This window comes from Silurus meridionalis, chromosome 5 (assembly GCF_014805685.1).
Source record: "Silurus meridionalis isolate SWU-2019-XX chromosome 5, ASM1480568v1, whole genome shotgun sequence".
In the NCBI taxonomy this organism is placed as follows: domain Eukaryota; kingdom Metazoa; phylum Chordata; class Actinopteri; order Siluriformes; family Siluridae; genus Silurus; species Silurus meridionalis.
The window spans coordinates 18,080,011-18,099,804 of NC_060888.1; the positions used below are offsets into that span (position 1 = coordinate 18,080,011).

Genomic DNA, 19,794 nt, shown 5'->3' on the forward strand with positions numbered 1-19,794 from the left:
CGCGCAGTAACAGGAAATCGGTTGTTCGGCTGAAATCGACGAAATAAAAAAAATATTGATATTTCACCAATTCAATGGATTAAAACTAAAGTGGTTTTGAAAATGTAAGAAGTAAAAAGTACAGATATTTGTGTAAAAATGTAATGAGTAAAAGTACAAAGTTGTCTGAAAAATAAATAGAGAAGTAAAGTACTGATACCAGAAAAATCTACTTAAGTAAATAACGAAGTATTTGTACTCCGTTACTTCCCACCTCTGGTATTTAGTAAGAATAAATAGTTGAGTACATTATGGAGACTTTCTTATAGCTGTTTAAAGCAGTTCCAGGTGATTGGTGTTATAAGATCTGATTGTTCAGCTGACCAGGATAAAGTCCTTCTCTGCATCTTCACTGTATGAATCACAAAAACGCAACATGAAATAAAAGTTATGAGTTTATTGCTAAAATACACCAAACAGGGAAGATAAATCAAGGTTACTCATTTAAGGAGAAATGATTAATTGCAGATCCATACAGTTAGTAAATACCTAAGTGACCTGTTTATATCAATATCAGGGTTTAGTATAACCTGTGAGACTATTTCCTCCATTATATATATATATATATATATATATATATATATATATATATATATATATATATATATATATATATATATATATATATATATATATATATATTCACCCTCCTGAAATAAAAACTATGATTTTGTGCTGTAAATTTACTGTGCTGTTGCAGTATCGTATGTCTGCCACAAGAGTGCAATCTCTAAACACGATATTTGCCATTTGCTCAACACTTTCCTGGCTATTACAGTGTGGTTCTGTATTTTCTAAATGTGTTTGTTAGGTAGTGATATTTTAAAACAAATAACTCTCTTGTGTCTATCTGCAGTATGTAGTTCCCATCACGTTACAATATGTCACGTTTCCTGAGATATTCCTAGAATAGGAAGTCCATTATAGGTGGTAGAGCATTCTCACATTTAGCTCCTAAACTTTGGAATAGTCTTCCTGACAGTGTTCAGGGCTCAGACACACTCTTCCAGTTTAAGTGAAGATTAAGATCTTTTTAGCAAAACCTACACATAACACACATCACATATCATAACCTTGTGCTCCAGAACATCTTATCAAATGCACATTATCAACTTGTGCTTGTTAATATCATGAACAGCAGCTACGCTAATTCCTCTCCACTGCTTCTCTTTCTCTACCCATCCCGAGGCATCCTGAGATTTCAGCAGCCCCAGTCACGTCCCACCTCATGAAAATTCTGGACCTTTAAAGAAGTAGATGCCGACCCCACAAACATCCCGAACCATCAAGAGACGTACCAGCGCCAATTGGATCCCACCTCATATTGATTTTGGTCACTGGATCTCCTTGAGTGTTTGAAGGCTCTGGCATTTAGAAGCTGGTGTTGAATCTGTGATGGTTGCAAATGTTGAACTATTTTATGAGTTGCTCAGTAGCTCCTAGCTTTATAACTGCAAATGACTGAAAAAGGCTGTAAACAGAACATTACTCATAATCTTACATTCCAGTGCTCATGTTAGTTCTCACTCTCCAGTGTTCTGTATTGTTTAAAGATTTATAATCACACTCTTGATGTCACCCAAATGAGGATGGGTTCCCCTTTTAAATCTGGTTCCTCTCAAGGTCTCTTCCTCAAAACATCTTATGGAGTTTTTCCTTGCCACAGTCGCCATGGCTGCTTATCAGGGATAAATGCACACCATTCACCTTAACTCTTAAAATTCTGTAAAGCTGCTTTGAGACAATGTCTGTTGTGAAAAGCAAGGTTAAGGATATGGCAAGTCTCTGCATGGGTGATCCCCCTGTTATCGAGCTTTCCATCGCCATACACCTTAATCCATCTCAGGGTGGGCTGCTCGCACCACCCAAGCCTGTCCTACCAGGTAAGATGTATTGCTTCTCCGCGTCCATTTACCAGGCTTCGTATAAAGCCTCGGCTCTTTCTATAAGAGCTCTTAACGTCTCCTTGCTGTTGTCTGCGTATGAGGCCAAACTCCTACTTGATTTGGGACAACACCTGGAGAAAGGGTCGCCATCACCCGATCTCTGGAAGGAGATTGTTACAGTTAACAATCTTGTTCTCAGCAATGCATGTCAAGCTGTTCAAGTGAGCAGGCGCTCTATGGCTTTATCAGTGGTTGTAGAACGCTCGGTGTTGCTTAATCTTTCCAGTCTCCTCGATAGTGAGAAGCATCGCATCGCAGGAGCGCCGGTTGAGCCTGGACAGGCTCTTTTTTTGGACCTACTGTTGCACTAATGCAGCAGCACTCTGATGATAAAAAGAAGGAGGACAAGGCTTTTAAACTGTGTCTTCCTAGGAAGCCAGCTCTGTGCTAGACGACCTCTGTGCGGCCGCCCAAAGTACACACAAGTTGTTTTGTTTTTTTTATCCCACTTTCTTTTATCTCCTTTTTTGTGCACTTTTTAACTTTTACTTTTGTCTTGTCTGAGATACCTGCTTCATTAATGGACTTTTTAGTTTTTCTTTTTAAATCTCTGCATCAGTGCTGTCCGGGGCATCACAGTCAGAATTGTCATTGGATGAGACATATTTAGAGCAACTTGATGACAAATCATTACTCTCAATTATGTCACCGTCATCTTTAATCCTTAAAAACTTTTATTATAATAAACATGTAATTACAAATAGAGAAATATGATGTGTTGTGTGTAACAACAGTATCGGAATCTATTGATATTGCAGTAAATACATGGTTTTCTCCATTTGAAATAATTCTTATTTACCAACTGTCGCTGAAACAAATCAATCAAATTCAGATTTTCTGCTAATTGTAGACTGCATTAGAGGTGATTTTTTTAGTGTTTTAAAAAGCAAAATTCAACAAGATTCATACATTGTTTGTCTGTTCTCCTTTGCTCTCCATTACCTATTAAATACACTTCATGATTATAATGTTTTTAAAAGTTTTGTATAGAAAATTAAAAACACTGAGTCAGGGAAGGTAGAAGACATAAAAACATCAGGATACTGTTCTACTGTTAAAAACTCATGAACAATTAAAATTTCATTATTATTTTTCAGTCAAACTATGTGAAGTAATAATAATAATAATAATAATAATAATAATAATAATAATAATAATGTCGTTTTATAGGTTCATGTTTAAAAAGACGAACATTGAACTATTAACATTCACCCCTACCTAATAACTTACACAATAATTATAAAAACACAATGACAATAACTGCGCCAACATACGCCGATTTTAAGTCTCTTCTTAAAACGTATTTATTTACTGTTGCGTATGATCATAAGTAATCACACTGTCATAACTTTAGTGTAATATCTGATGCCGTGTCCTATGTTGACTTTTGTATTTTGTATTTTATTATATGCTTCAATTCTGTACAGCGCTTTGGCCAACAGCTTTTGTTTTTAAATGTGCTCTATAAATAAATTTGACTTGACTTGACTTGACTTGAATAACTGACACAAACACGGTGCCAGTTAAGATTAACCATTGTACAGGCCAACAGAATTTTGACCCCATTGGTTCATCATAAAATGCATGGCCGGTCTTCATTGCAAAGGACAGAATTTGCACCTGAACAGAGCTTCAAACTAAATCTGTCCAGACTTTTGTTAGTTTCAATGATCAGTTGAGCGCGTTTAACCATTTTTATTTAAAATATAAATACATGAATACGCACTCATAATAACAACAACAAAAAAAGACAGGGTGTGCTTTCCAAACTTCTTTACTTTAACTTGAGTAAAAAAGCATAGTCAGTACTTCAACTTTTACCAGAGAATTTTAAAACATGAGTATCTGTACTTCTGCTTAAGTGAAGGATGTGTGTACTTTTACCAGCTCTGCTGTGGATCCTAGGTGTTTTCTTATTGGTTTCTATTTTCTATCCCCTCTTCACCAGCTGCTATAAGTAAATATGCCATTTGTGCATTATTCATTTTCTATGGTGCATGAAAAAAAATCACAGTTTGTGGACACTGACCACTGCGCCACTGGCCAGCCGCACTTTTCTTTGTATTGCGCGTCTAATCGTACACTTACGGTATGGGTGGTGGGAACAGTCTTAATAGATTTTCTTTTACACGTTTGCTCAATCTCTCAAATAATTCTTATTAAGTATTAGGTATCACTGTCTTTTAGACTCTTAAATTTCCAGTCATTTTACGGTTGAGATTTTAAAAAAGTAAAGGCAAAATCACTCTAAACCATAGTGCATTTTTAATCATTAGAAAAATGTTTTATGAGTGTTTGAATGTGGAACATGATAGAAAATGCACTCGAATCCTTATTCGAGTATTTGCACGTCACAACAACTGGCTGCATGATTTGAGGTCAGTTTTGTGGCACAAATAAACAGCAAGACTAGATAAGGAAAATAATGATGTCAGTAAGCAGGTAAAATGAAGCCGCAATATTAATGTATACTACAGTGAAGCTGCAAAAAAAAAAAGCCCCCTACAGAGTTTTAAATAATATATTTTTAGGATTCCTTTGGAGATGTTTATTCCGTCAAAACTTTAGTGTGAAACCAGCCAATCAGAAGCGAGTATTCGCACTTTCAGCCAATAGTCCTGCCTCCACCATTAAAATCGTTGGGGGGCGGGTCTACGACGTAAGGCGACCAATGGGAGCGCTTGGGTGATTTCTGACCTTGTAAATAGCAGTGTTTGTGACGTTCGGGTTCAATTTCGCCGGAGAGAACGAAGTGTAGTATCTTAAGAGCAGATTTGTATATATTTTTTGGACGAACAACAATGAGGGAGATTCTTCATTTACAAGCAGGACAGTGTGGCAACCAGATTGGTGCCAAGGTAAGAAATAAACATTCTCCTCGGTCTGACTTACAAACACCACATTTGTACACTCTCGCTGTTATATGAATAACTACATGTTCAACTGTGATTGAAGCTGAGAGATAAACTTCTGTCCGCATCGCCTGCGTCAGCCGATTAAAATGATTTTGAAGACTTTGCAGACAGACTTCTGTGATTTTCAGTCATCCAATCATTTTTTTGTGTGTTTGGCGACAAGTTTTTGAGACAAAATGAATAAGCTAACCTTCCCCCTTCTTTTACAATTGATTTTGTTCCCTTAGTTCTGGGAAGTAATTAGTGATGAGCATGGGATTGACCCAACAGGCAGTTACCATGGTGACAGTGATCTTCAGCTAGAAAGGATTAATGTCTACTACAATGAAGCTACTGGTGAGTTGTTGTTGTTGTTGTTTTGTGCAACCTTTTTAACATTTTATTTTGTAGATATATGTTTATTGGTGGTGCTTAGATAGAATCACTCTTACAACTGCTTAGATTATTAATATTAGTGTTCAAGCATGAAAGGCTGACTCTCTATTGATATTGTACTCATGGGCGTAAATTTCATTTAAGAGTAGGGGGGGACAATACATATAAAATTTCTCATGAGCAATTTTTGAAGGGGGACACAAATAATACAGTCAAATTGTACTTACAGTATAAAGACACAGTGTCCCCACAGTGAAAAACGTTGTTTCTATCATTATTATTGTAGCACAGAGACTGCGTCAATTACAAAGGTAATTTAAAGTGCTTTACATAAATAAAGTAAAACTATCATAAAAAAATACAATAACAATAAAAACAAGGAATTAAAAAAAATGTTTAACATTTTATTTACAAATTAATGAAGACACTTAAGAACAGAAAAGAAATTGATTATAAAAATACAGTGGGGTCAGTTCGGATGTAGCACAGTGCTCATTTAGTAAATGTACAGATAAACAATATGCTAATTGTGTGTTAATGTTAAATTAACATTATACCAAGTCGTCCCAAATAAAACACTGCATGGGAAACGGCTTTGGTGTGTTAGTGTCAGTGCACTATGCTACAAGCTATTGTAAACAAGCTAACGTTCACTAGATAAGTGATATTTTAATCACTAATAGAGCAGATTCATGGAAAATTACATCGCTAATCAGCATTTTTGCCGCAACTAATTTATGAATGAGTCTGCATCAACTACATTAAAGAGAATCGCTTTATTTAAAGTGAATAAAATACCCTAATTAATGGAGTTAAACATTAATTGAGCCGCAGTCACACACCTGACTCGTGTGTGTAGTGAAGGTGAGATGAACTGGGAAAACAGGCAGTGGGTCAAACCACTGTGAGGAAGGGGAGGGGGGAACTCAACTGTTTCTAAATGCATTTTTGCAGTTTTTTTTCCTACTTACACAATTATTTTAGGTATACATACATATATTTTTCATATAATAGTGAATACATATAATGGAGAGTGCGATGTTTTTAAATAATTTTTTTTGGGGGGGGAGACAACCCTCGGATGGGGTGGACATGTCCCCCGTCCCCCCCGGGATTTACGCCCATGATTGTACTGAACGAATTACATACTGTTATTGAACTGTATGAAACTCGGTGGTCATGTTCCTAATGTCTTTTTCTGTATGACGTCCCTGCTAATCGCTGCTTGCAGCTATAATTATTATAAGGATTTGGTAAATGAAACTCAAACAGGGAATTCCAAAACTACAGAAACAGACATGCGCTTATTGATTTGAATTACAGTATTGTCATTGTGGCACCACACTACTGGCAGCCTGTTGGAGTAGTTTCTTTTATTTATCTACTTTTTTTGTAATTTTAAACTAGCCTTAATATAGTAACCTAGTGTAATACTTAGCTTTAAAATTCTTCTAAAACTTTTTTGTTGTACTTTATTAAATGTATATTAATATTGTAATATTTTCAGGTGGGAAATATGTCCCCCGTGCTGTGCTGGTGGATTTGGAGCCGGGTACCATGGACTCTGTGAGGTCTGGACCATACGGACAAATTTTCAGGCCAGACAACTTTGTTTTTGGTAACTATTGCATAACATTTCTAATAGTTTACATTTTCTTTTTCCTTATCATACAAAGACAAACCAGTAAATCTGATATGGTCTTATCTGTTTTGCAGTCAAATTTGGGTTTATTCTGATTGTGTCTTTGTTGTAATTTGCCAGGTGTTTTCTGCTTCCTGTAGCTCTGTATGTATGATATTCATTGCTTCTTCTCCACAGGAAAAAGTGGTGCTGGTAATAACTGGGCCAAGGGCCACTACACAGAAGGTGCTGAGCTGTTGGACTCTGTATTGGATGTGGTGCGTAAGGAGGCTGAGAACTGTGACTGCCTGCAGGGTTTCCAGCTTACTCACTCCCTGGGTGGGGGTACTGGGTCAGGCATGGGCACCCTGCTCATCAGCAAAATCCGAGAGGAGTACCCTGACCGCATTATGAACACCTTCAGCATTGTCCCCTCCCCCAAAGTATCCGATACAGTGGTGGAGCCTTACAATGCCACCCTGTCAATTCACCAGCTGGTGGAAAACACGGATGAGACATTTTGCATCGACAACGAAGCTCTGTACGACATCTGTTTCCGCACCCTGAAGCTCACAACACCGACATACGGTGACCTCAACCATTTGGTCTGTGCCACCATGAGTGGAATCACAACATGTCTGCGGTTCCCTGGGCAGCTCAATGCTGACCTGCGTAAGCTGGCTGTCAACATGGTGCCTTTCCCTCGTCTCCACTTCTTTATTCCTGGTTTTGCCCCACTGACCAGCAGGGGTAGCCAGCAATACCGTGCCCTCACCGTGGCTGAATTAACCCAGCAGATGTTTGATGCCAAGAACATGATGGCCGCTTGTGACCCACGTCACGGCCGCTACCTCACGGTGGCTACCATTTATCGTGGCCGCATGTCCATGAAGGAGGTGGATGAGCAGATACTCAATATGCAAAACAAGAACAGCAGCTACTTTGTCGAATGGATCCCCAACAACGTGAAGACTGCTGTGTGCGACATCCCACCCCGTGGCCTAAAAATGGCTTCCACCTTCATCGGCAACAGCACTGCTATCCAGGAGCTGTTCAAGCGCATCTCCGAGCAGTTCACAGCCATGTTCAGACGCAAAGCTTTCCTGCACTGGTACACAGGTGAAGGTGTGGATGAGATGGAGTTCACTGAAGCTGAGAGCAACATGAATGACCTGGTGTCAGAGTACCAGCAGTACCAGGATGCAACTGCTGAAGATGAAGGAGAGTTTGAGGAGGAGGGAGAAGAGGAGCAGGCTTAAAGAATTTCAATGATGTGATGTGTTCTTCTAAGGTCTTGGTCTATTTAATCCCAATAAAACATGTACTTTAACAATCTTTTTCCTTGTAGTGAATTAATCCCAAAAGTAATAAAACATTTTTCTTAATTGTTAAGAGGTGAACAATTGGCTCTGTTGCAGGGTTCTGTTTAGGTTTCAGTTGGTTTATTTCTTGTGAATAACTGCAGTAGTCACACTGCAAACCTTTTGAATTTTTGAACTATTGTTCATCTACTTTTTTTGCACCAAAGTACTTTCTGGGGCTTCTTTCTGCCTATTGTGTTTATCCAGAAGAACTATGGTCCATTATCTGCCTAAGATTGCTGTTTCTTCCGTTCATGTAAAAACAGGCAGCATGTTCAGTGCTGATGAGATCAGTCAGGTCTGATGCATCATTTGAAATCTAGGAAAAATGTAGGTTTGATCATATCTGTTGTTCCTGTCCTCAGCTTCTGGCCCTCGAGATCAGTGTTTCTACACAGATCCACAAAACTGAGCACATCGAAAGGAAAAGGCAAACGGTGAGTAAGTACTGCAATTGTAGTAAAATGTATGAGCTGACACACTGAATGAGGAGTAAAGATGATGCACTGTGTTTACTGCTTTCCTTCTGTTTGTAGTGTTGAAGTGTCTTTTGCAAAAGATTCATACACTCGGTGGCAAAAACATTTTATTATAATTAATACTATTTTCATGTACAGATTTGGGGGGAAGACCAGGGACAGAAGAAAGAAATTTATTTATCCACTGGCATTATTTCAATGTGTCTTTGATGGTTTTTACTTATACCATGGTCTTTGTGTCCATTAAGTGCCAATAATGACCAGCCTGCAGGGGATCATTGAGCAGAGATTGCAGAAGCTGCATCATCAGGCCCATCATGACCTTTAACCACCTTCATGTCTCCTGTTCCTGCTCCACCTCCTCATCTAAAGGTGAGGTTATTTCACTGATCTCACACTTCCACATTATTACATAGGGACTGCAACATTTAACATTTGAAGGGCACAAAAGCTGAAAATAAACAAATCTAAATTTGAGTAATAATCTCTAGTACATTTACTTTTCATTTTTAGTAGTTTTACTGTGTAAAACTCTCTCTAATACTCGTTGAAATGCTCCCACTTTATTTTGGGTTTTCTTGGTGGTACTGTTCTTTCATGTGTTGTGAAGTTGGCTTGCAAATATCTTTTGGAGTTTGGTTAAGGCCAGTTGCTAACAGCGTTTGTGTGTTTTTGATGTGATATGGGTTTAAATTTCATTCTTAGTGGTCTGAAATAAGTCTTAACGATTACATCAAATCAAATTTAAGACTAAGACATTAATGTCACCATTTTATGATTTTACTTTGCTTGTACAATGGTACCCCGCTTATCGACCTTTTCGCTTAGCAAACAGTATTTCGACCGAAATTTGCGCCCGCTGAACGACCCTTTTTTTTACCCCGACCTACGTGGAGCGAGGGAAAGGATCTTCCCAGTCTCGCCTCAGCTTTCATGGAGAGAACATCTATAGTAAATTAAATTTCGGTTTGTGAACAATATAGTGTTATTTAGCGGTCAATATAACAATTTAGTGCGTGTATATTGTATATACTATACTTTGTTTATTATTCTTTTTTTGTTTAAATTTGTGAAAATAATCTAGAAATATGGGTCCAAAAAAAGCTAGTGATGAAGGCCAAGCAGCGTGTGATTTTCTATGAAAACAAAGAGAATTTATCTCTAAGTATGAAAATGGTATGCGTATCAAAGATCTTGTTGCTACGTATAATTTACCTAAGTCTACTATATGTACATATTTGGCCAATAAGGAAAAATTAAAGAAGCAAATATCTTGCCCAGTATTTCGCACAATGTTAACTTAAAACAAAGACCACAGGCTATGAACAAGATGGAAAAATTACTCGTTCTGTGGATGAAGAGAAACAGCGAGTGGGTAATAATGTTGATCAGGCAATAATTTGTGAAAAAGCGAAATAAATTTACGGAAATCTGCCAAAAGACGACAAAGACAAAGTGCCTTTTGGTGCATCTCATGGGTGGTTTTGTAGGTTTAAGGAAAGACACGGTATTCATAGTGTGGTTCATCATGGAGAAGCAGCAAGTGCTGATAACAAAGCAGCAGAACAGTTTATTATATACAGTATTATTTATGTACCTGTATTATTTAGTATTAATTAGGGATGCAACAATACAGTTAGCCCACGGTTCAATACACACCTCGGTTTTTTAACCACGGTTTTCGGTTCGGTTCGGTTCTGATGGCTTAACACATAAAAGTGTTTTTTGTTATTCTATGCTTAGGCAATAGGAACAGTAAGAGGTTAAGAAGAAACAAATAACAAATAAAACCGATTTATTGCAATACTCCTTTATTTTACTTAAAAGCATAGAAAAGTCCACTGGTTCCTAGTGTTTTGTATAATATAAAAAAAATTTATTTTAAAATGAACACTGACATCTCACAGCTGCTGGTAGCCCATGTACAAACTGGGAAACACATAAATTCCTAAACATATTTGGCCTCCTCAACTTCCATGTATTCACTGCGTTTGTCAACTCTTCTGCCAAATGAGCGCTTGTATGACTTTCATACAGGGGACGGGTTTGGAGTACAGCGCTTTTCATTTCCCAATCCGACATGCAGTGAACAGTTACAGTGAGGTAACTGACGGTTGCCCACGAGGTCCAACCATCTGTGGTCAGAGCAAGGCTCTGTGCTTGAGCCAATTCGTACACAATACTGTTGCATGTCTTTTCATAGAGGTCGGGAATTATCTCGGTGCTGAAAAAAGTGCGAGACAGTAGTCTGTAACGCGGATCGAGTGTTATTATAAGATGACAAAAGCCCGCATCTCCAATCACCGAAAATGGCTGCAAATCTTTGGCAATGAACACCCCCACTGCCTGTGTTATTTTCATGTGTCTCTCGGAACCAGTTGGGTATGTATGCTGGAAGGATTCAGCGAGGGACTGTTGTTTTTTGGAGGACTTTATTACCTGCTCTGCTATCCTGCCTTCAGACAGTGATATTGCTGGGTGATGGCGCCGCAGATGTGCAATCATATTAGAAGTGTTTCCATTTGAGTAGGCTACACGTGTAAAACAATACTTGCAGACAGTAATTTTTTTGTTTACCATTTTTTTCTTCCTCGGCATTATACTCAACAGCAAAACCGAAATGTCTCCACACCACAAATTTAAAAGACGCCGGCGCCTCCTTGTATTGTAGCCTCACTTCACCACCGCTCGCCATGTTAAAGTGTGGAATGATGGTAACTTTAGAGCATAGTGATTGAACATTTACTCGCGGGGAGGAGTTTCCTCATCTCAGCTCGTAGACTTACAGGCACACACACAGTCAATTCAGAGAGAAATAAAAAGCACATAAATTATTTAAACGTAAAACCGAAAAAAAACCCGCAAATTTACAAGCGCGTATTGAACCGTGGATGTCGTACCGAACTATTCAATATTATATTGAGAATTGTGGCATCCCTAGTATTAATACTGCTAAAAACAGGGCAAAATTTGTTAATAAATGGGTATCGGTGGAGGTCGGGAACGTATTATTTGGTTTTCCATTATTTCTTATGGGATAATTACGTTCGCTCTTTGACCTTTTCGCATTTTGACCAGTTTTAAGGAACAGATTAAGGTCGATAAGCGGGGTACCACTGTAGTATGATCACATTCTAATTGTAATTCGTCTAGACAATGATTTGAGGTTTTTCACCAAAATCAAAATTTTTTTGTAAATAGAATTACTCTAGTAATAAAATCTAAAAGTATCTGATTATATTAATCTTGGAGAGAGCATCCTATGGGTCCACTCTCCAAATTTTATAACAATGGGGCAGGTTAGCTACATTTAAAGAAGATTAAAGAGGATATAAGACCATTATATCAAGATGCACAACCTTTCTGGCAAGTGGCAATAATTTAGCCTCAATAAAGAATTCTAGTCAGAATCAGGTTTATTGGCCAAGTGTGTTCACGCACAAAAGGAATTTGGTTCCAGCTGTTAGTGACCCTCAAAAGTACAGACATAAATTACACTACATTTAGCTTGGACTATACAAGACAAAACGGACAAAACAAGACAATACAGACAATGAGACAATATAGACAGTATGAGTATTAAATAGGGATACAGAGTATGACAGATCAGTAATGTACATAGTGCGAGAATGCATGGTAGTGCTAATAACTGTTTTGTGCGTCAGGTACGATAGTTACTTTAGAACTTTTGTATCTTAGCATTATTTTGTAATGTACATCAGCAAAAGTGTGTGTAACATATACGGATGGTGTGATGACTGACAGTTCTGATAATGCAGTACTCATCAATATGAAGCAGGGAATATCATTATGTTGATTTGTTGATACGGGTGATTGTCTGGGGAAAGAAACTGTTACTGTGTCTGGCAGTTTTGGTAAACAAAGTTGTGTAGCATCTGCCAGAAGGGAGGCGCTGAAAGAGGTTGTGTCCAGGGTGTGAAGGGTCAGTAGTGATTTTTGCTGCCCGGTTTCTTGTTCTTGTATAGTACGAGTAAGAAATGAACGTTCTCCTCGGTCTGGCTTACAACCACAACATTTTTACACTTTCGCTGTTCTATGAATAACTACATGTCCAACTTTAATTGAAGCTGAGAGATATGCTTTTGTCCGAATTGCCTGCATCAGCGGATTATCCAATCAGTGTTGTTTGCAGAACAAGAACAACAGCTACAGTACAGACCAAAAGTTTGGACACACCTTCTCATTCAAAGAGTTTTCTTTATTTTCATGACTATGAAAATTGTAGATTCACACTGAAGGCATCAAAACTATGAATTAACACGTGGAATTATATATGGAATTATATACATAACAAAAAAGTGTGAAACAACTGAAAAATGTCATACTCTAGGTTCTTCAAAGTAGCCACCTTTTGCTTTGATTACTGCTTTGCACACTCTTGGCATTCTCTTGATGAGCTTCAAGAGGTAGTCACCTGAAATGGTCTTTCAACAGTCTTGAAGGAGTTCCCCGAGAGATGCTTGGCACTTGTTGGCCCTTTTGCCTTTACTCTGCGGTCCAGCTCACCTCTAAACCATCTCGATTGGGTTCAGGTCCGGTGACTGTGGAGGCCAGGTCATCTGGCGCAGCACCCCATCACTCTCCTTCTTGGTCAAATAGCCCTTGATGCCTTCAGTGTGACTCTTCAATTTTCATTTGCTTCTGGGTAGCGTAGTCCACCATGATGAGGATGTATTCATGTCCTCTCGCATTAGATCTTCCATCTGCATTAGATCTTCTATCTGGGTCCTTGGAGCAGTGTTGGGTTTATAAACCCATTTGTGGAAATCCGCCGCAGCATTTCTCGGCAAAAATCTCTATTAAGCTAGGATTTCCTCTTTCAATAGATCGTAATTTTCCGCTGCCTCTATTGGGAGGCTGTAGTATGCCAGTTGGGCATCCCCCGTGAGGTAGGAAACTATGAGCCGCGCCCATCCACGTTTTGCCCATCCCTCGTGTATTGCGATGCACTCAAACGTGTATAGAAACGTTTGCAGGTCTTCCGTGCCGTCATTTTGGCGAGAAGGCGTTGCGCTTCCTGAATCGGGAAGTTATTTTTCACCTGGGTATATGTCGTGTCAGTCATTTTTTCTAGGGATGCACCAAATATTCGGCCACCGAAAATTTTCGGCCGAAAATGGCCCAAAGGTGCATTTTCGGTTTTCGGCCGAAAGACTTTGATCACCGGAAAAACACTGCCGAAACAGTTCGTTGTGATGACGCAAACAGAAACCGCTGCCTGCATGTGCATGTCTAAAACAACATGTCTGCGGTGTGGACGTATTTCAGTATATCTGAGAAAGACCCACGGATAGCGATTTGCAAAACATGTAATGGCGAAATTTCAAGAGGGGGTGCGTCTGCAAAAACTTTCTCCAAGTCGGGTTTAATTTGAAATCCAAACATCCGATCGCTATGCTGAATATGAGAGAAACGCGGCACAGAAAAGCAAAACCCCTCCGAGCACGCGCACTCCGTCTGTGGTGGACGTTTTTGAAAAGGCAGGAAGTTTCGCAGTGATAGTGTTGTATTGTATCTTTAAGCAGTTCCACTTGTTCTGAATGCACTTTGTTTTTATGAAAGAACATATTTAATTTTACAACCTTTCAGCAGGCCAGAGGGCCTGTACATTATTATTTAATGTACACATGAGTGCATTTATAAACATTTAAGACTACATTTTTATTTATTTTATCCTGCGCATTGTTGCAATGTGCTATAAATAAATATTTTCATAATTTATAATCGATTTATTCTTTGAAACTTTAATAATAATTTATGCAATTGAAATGCCTTGATTCTAGTAAGGTTAGTACACAGTCATAGACATAAATGCAATGGTAATAATAATTGGCATAATTTCTTTCGGTGTTTCGGCTTTCGGCCTTGCTTTCCTCCTTTTTCGGTTTCGGCCAAGAATTTTCATTTCGGTGCATTCCTATTATTTTTATATATATATATATATATATATATATATATATATATATATATATATATATATATATATATATTAGGCTGTCAAAATTTTAATTATTGTAAACGGCACTAATGTTATTAACACGCCATCAATTCAGCGCGCATTCCTGTTTTTACCATTTTTATTAAAAAAATGTAAATACATAAATAAATAACTAAATATAAAAGAGGCGAAATTAAAAACTTCAGCAAAACATACACTTATTCACGACGTCCTTTCTTTACTTAGATATAAAATAAATAAATAAACCGAAAAATATTTTTAATTAGTAAACATTTGTTTTATTTGTTTTCAAATATCACTGCCTAACAAACACATTTTAGAAAATACAGAACCACACTGTAATAGCCATGGAGGTGTTGAGCAAATGGCAAATATCGTGTTTAGAGATTGCACTCTTGTGGCAGACATACGATACTGCAACAGCACAGTGAATTTACAGCACATAATCGTTTTATTTCAGGAGGGTGAAGAATATATATAAAAACCCCCGCTATTAAGCTGATATGGCTGTACTAAATGAAAGAAGACGTGTAGTACTCATTAGTTACAATCCAGTAATTTATTTACGAGCCACCTTCTTCCTCCAAAATGGAGGAAATGGTCTCACAGGTTATACTAAACCCGAATATTGAGGTAAACAGAAGGTCACTTAGGTATTTACTAACTTTATGGATCTGCAATGAATCATTTCTCCACTGAAAAGTTCATGATTTATCTTCCCTATTTGGTGTATTTTAGCAATAAACTCAACCATTTATAAAGAGATTTAAAAGATTGTTCTTAATGGATGCATTTATTAAAAATGTTGAGCATATTTTTTAACAATAATGTTTTCACTACGTTTATAAAACCATGGTGATTGAGCAGAGTTTGTATAACCGAAGAAACAGCAATCTTAGACACACAATGAACTACATTTGCAAAAATAAATAAATAAATAAATAAAAACATTGACAAAGATCATGAACTTTTAATATATTGCAACAGAGACAATTGGTCAATTAACAATAGAAATGTATTACCTTTTCTGAAATAAATCACTGCAAGGGCAAGAATTATTAATTGCATGTTTTAATGGCAAGTACAGAAAAAAAACCCAGAATGAGGAATAACTTGACAAAACTCAAAGAAAGTTGTGAAAGGAAAAAATTAAGGATGCACCGAAATGAAAATTCTTGGCCGAAACCGAAAACCGAAAAAGGAGGAAAGCAAGGCCGAAAACCGAAACACCAAAAGAAATTATGCCAATTATTATTACCATTGCATTTATGGCAACTGCTTAAGATACAATACAACACTATCACTGTGAAACTTCCTGCCTTTTCAAAAACGTCCACCACAGACGGAGTGCGCGTGCTCGGAGGGGTTTTGCTTTTCTGTGCATTTGCGTTTCTCTCATATTCAGCATAGCGATCGGATGATTGGATTTTAAATTAAACCCGACGTGGAGAAAGTTTTTGCAGACGCAACCCCTCTTGAAATTTCGGCATTACATGTTTTGCAAATCGCTATCCTTGGGTCTTTCTCAGATATACTGAAATACGTCCACACCGCAGACATGTTGTTTTAGACAAGCACGTGCAGGCAGCGGTTTCTGTTTGCGTCATCACAACAAACTGTTTCGGCCGTGTTTTTTCGGTGATCAAAGTCTTTCGGCCGAAAACCGAAAATTCACCTTTGGGCCATTTTCGGCCGGAAGTTTTCGGTGGCCGAATATTCGGTGCATCCCTAATATTTATGGTTCGTCATAGAGAATCATGCTGCCAGGAAATTCCGTCAAATTCCCCTTGGGGAATCCCAGCATTGTTCAATCTCAACAAGTTTGGAGATCTTTTCAAAGCTCGAACAAAAGTCCAAACGTGTTTCTTCAAGTCCTTTTAAAAGCAGCAAGAATCTGTTTTGTTTGTTTTTGAGATGTAAATTAATGATTTTTTTAGAAAACTTGGTTGAGAAAACAGAAGAGCTTTCAAAGTAGCTGTGTAGTTACAAACTTTCTAACATTGACATCTCAGTTTTTCTCTATGAACTGCGACACAGTAATACATTCAATGCAATTCAGCTACTCGCCTTTTTCAACAGAAGATTTCTTTAAGATCACTTACCTGCGTGTTTCTGTTTAAAAAAAAACACAACATCTAAAAGAAACCAAAATACAAATAAATAAACACTGCTATTCATTTTGCAGGCTGTAATTTCCAATAAAAAAGTTTCACAAAGTCAGTAGAATTCGATGAACAGGAAATGTAATAAATGAGTGAATAATTCCAGATGTTCAATCAATTATTAAAAAAAATAAATAAAAAAAAAGAATTCGGATCCTTTCAGGTTTCATTAAAAATGTCCTGTTGAGATCCAAAGGTTCCTCATTCGAGTTTCAACTTCACACGGAGGTATAGACTGATGATCTTTGGCTCGTGCGACTCCTAAATAGGAGGAGAATGAGACCCAGGAGAGATGATCAGCATGAACTCACAAACTCACGCCTCATACCAACTATTCTCACTTCCTTTAGCTGTATTGTTACTTTTCTATTAAACACATTAAATGAACGGGTGATTTCAAAAATGTGACTGATACACTTTAAAACACAATGTACACAAATTCATCTATAATATCTTTAATAAATGTTTTTGTCCGAAAAACTTTATTATTATTTCATTTTATTCTTAATCTTCACTGTAATAAAGAGCTATGAGCAGGTATCCACAAAGTCAGGATTTTGATTTTCTAATCAAGTGACTACTGTATTATGAATTCATTTATTTATGTGTTTATTTTTCATAAAAATGTTAAGTAAACGCGAAATGTTTGTAGTGATTGAGCTCTAAAGCGGTACCGAGATTTTCAAAGAGCGGAATCAAGTCTAGAAGCCGCCTTAAAATCCAATATATAGTCCTCCGTTTCTCTGCTGGTCCTCAGGAGCAGCTCAGTTTGGAAACTTCAACACAGATTTCACTTTTCGCAATTTCCTCGAACGTCGTTGGAATAAAACTAAACCGAAATGGAGCCAACATACCTGGTTATGTTTTATAAACAGAACCTTCCACTTTTTAGTGTCACTCAAAGAGAGAAAAGGCGGCGGACACTGCTGGCTCTGACACGAGCTGAAGCAGAGGAGCAGAGGATCATCTCAGATCTACATCACCAGATGTTCCTGTCCCTGAACCTTAGTGACGCCGGCGACCCTTTTACATTCGCGAAGCTGCTCCAAAACGCGTCTGAGGGCTGGTTGCTGCCTCGAGAATTTGAGAGCTGGTTGCTGCCTCAGAAATGTGAAGCCAGACGGTTTATCGAGCCGATAATAATGGAGCTGTTTCTCGCAAGACTTCCAGAACAGACTGCCGGATGGACTCGACACCATCAACCAGCAACGCTAATCGAGGCCGCCCACTTGGCATCAAAACACCTGACGTGTCACAATGTCTCCTTCCTGATCTGATCTCATGACCATTTAAGGAGATGATCAGAGGGCACCTCGGGTGAATGTGACGAATGTCACGTGCGCGCTCGCCTGTTTTAAAAAAGTTGTCTACTGTTTTCAATAACGATCAACTTATTTTATTTATTTTACTCTGATTTCGTATCAAAACCTATTTCTTTTTTCTGTCATATTTATTTTTTCATTGAATTTCAAAAGTGTTTATCAATAATCTTCAATAAAACATCTTTTTCAATACTCAGTAAACTGTATTTGTATTTTTTTTATCTGTGCCTTTTTATGATTAATTAATGTATTTATTTGTTTGTTAGTTTTTTTCTGAAAGAAATGGTCTATTAGTTTTGGTGTTTTTGCTACTCGGAAGTTCCCTTTTTAAGATCATTTTAAAACAATAACATGAGCCCCAAAGTGTTTCTTAAAGTTTTATTTTAATCAAATTGATGAACCAGAACAGCTTTAGTGTGGTAAAAGTTTTCATTAGACCTTTTCCTTTTTCTCTAAATGTTCTAGTCGCATGTCGGTAAAGATCCGGAAACTCAGCTCAGGACTACAGTTTGCGCTCCGACACGGAAACAGACATGTTTAGAGACTGAAGATCAACTGTGTCTCAGCTCTGTTTCAAAGCAAGTTTAAGTCGATTTCTCTAATATTATTTACCTGCGTGTATCTGTTCTAAAACAAAGACTAAATGAAGAAACCAACGACATGAAAACAAACATTGTTCGTCTGCTATTAAATCAGCAGCAGTTGAGAAACATTTCAAGGACAATAGTTTCCTGAGCAGGAAATGAAGTGTTTGAGTTCAACTGTGCAATAAACTGTACAATAAAATGTTTATTGTAAATACAGTTTACAAAATAGTAGTAGTACAAACAATTTTGTTGTAAGTACAATAAAAGATGCAGGTGAATGAATCTGTGGCTCGGAATATCCATATTGTTGTTTCAAGCGGTGGTGTCGTGTGTGTGTGTGTGTGTGTGTGTGTGTGTGTGTGTGTGTGTGTGTTTGTGTGTGTGTGTGTTAATACAATCCATTTGAAACCGTTTCCAATATAGATTGTATTTTATATTGAACCTTTTTGTAAACCTTTTCAATATTCCCTCAACTGTGGGTAAACCAGCCGCACTTTTCTTTGTGTTGCACATCTAATCGTGGTGGTGGGAGCGGTCAAAACAGATATAAAGACGTTTCAGAACAGGGTTTCCGTTATAAAAAAAAAAACCCAAAAAGACATAAAAAAAAATTCTAAACCTCAGTGCATTTTCAATCGTTTTCCACATTCAAACACTTAAAACATTTTCCTTTATAGTTTTGATCATTCTTTTAAATAATTCTTATTTACAGTGTCTGTCTATTATATCCTTAAATCTCAACTCATTTTACTGTGTGAGTTTTCGATAAAACTGAAGGCAAAATCACTAGACTAGGCTTGCTGTGTTTACAGTATATAAACGCATCATGAATTTTAAATGAGAGGCAACTTTTTCGGGTGTAGAAGATGAACATTCCCACAGAAACTCTTCGTGATTTGAAAGGTACGTCGATAAACGTCAAATGAATTTTTTTAGTGCTTTTTGTGATTTTTTTTATGAAGTTTTGGAGTTTTTAGTCTGCAACCCGTTCCCGACAAAAGCTTTGT

At 37.6% G+C, this 19,794-nt stretch overlaps 2 protein-coding genes across 4 annotated transcripts in view; both read left to right on the plus strand.

Moving 5' to 3' along the window:
- Window positions 1–4,685: 4,685 nt before the first annotated feature.
- Window positions 4,686–8,229, plus strand: LOC124386612 (tubulin beta-4B chain-like). The gene is made up of 4 exons (XM_046850568.1): window positions 4,686–4,843; window positions 5,128–5,236; window positions 6,783–6,893; window positions 7,095–8,229. The coding sequence occupies exons 1-4, from the start codon at window positions 4,787–4,789 to the stop codon at window positions 8,153–8,155; spliced, it is 1,338 nt and encodes a 445-aa protein (XP_046706524.1). The 5' UTR covers window positions 4,686–4,786; the 3' UTR covers window positions 8,156–8,229.
- The window catches only part of LOC124386609 (tubulin beta chain-like), a 36,688-nt gene continuing 24,989 nt past the window's right edge, over window positions 8,096–19,794 (plus strand). The window contains exons 1-2 of one of the 3 annotated variants that reach the window (XM_046850559.1): window positions 8,618–8,694; window positions 8,985–9,108. In XM_046850559.1, coding sequence (XP_046706515.1) covers window positions 9,073–9,108 — 36 coding nt within the window. In that variant the 5' untranslated portion in view covers window positions 8,618–8,694; window positions 8,985–9,072. Of the gene's footprint in view, window positions 8,188–8,617; window positions 8,699–8,984; window positions 9,109–19,794 lie in introns of those variants that run through there. The other 2 variants (XM_046850560.1, XM_046850561.1) reach the window with 2 other exon arrangements.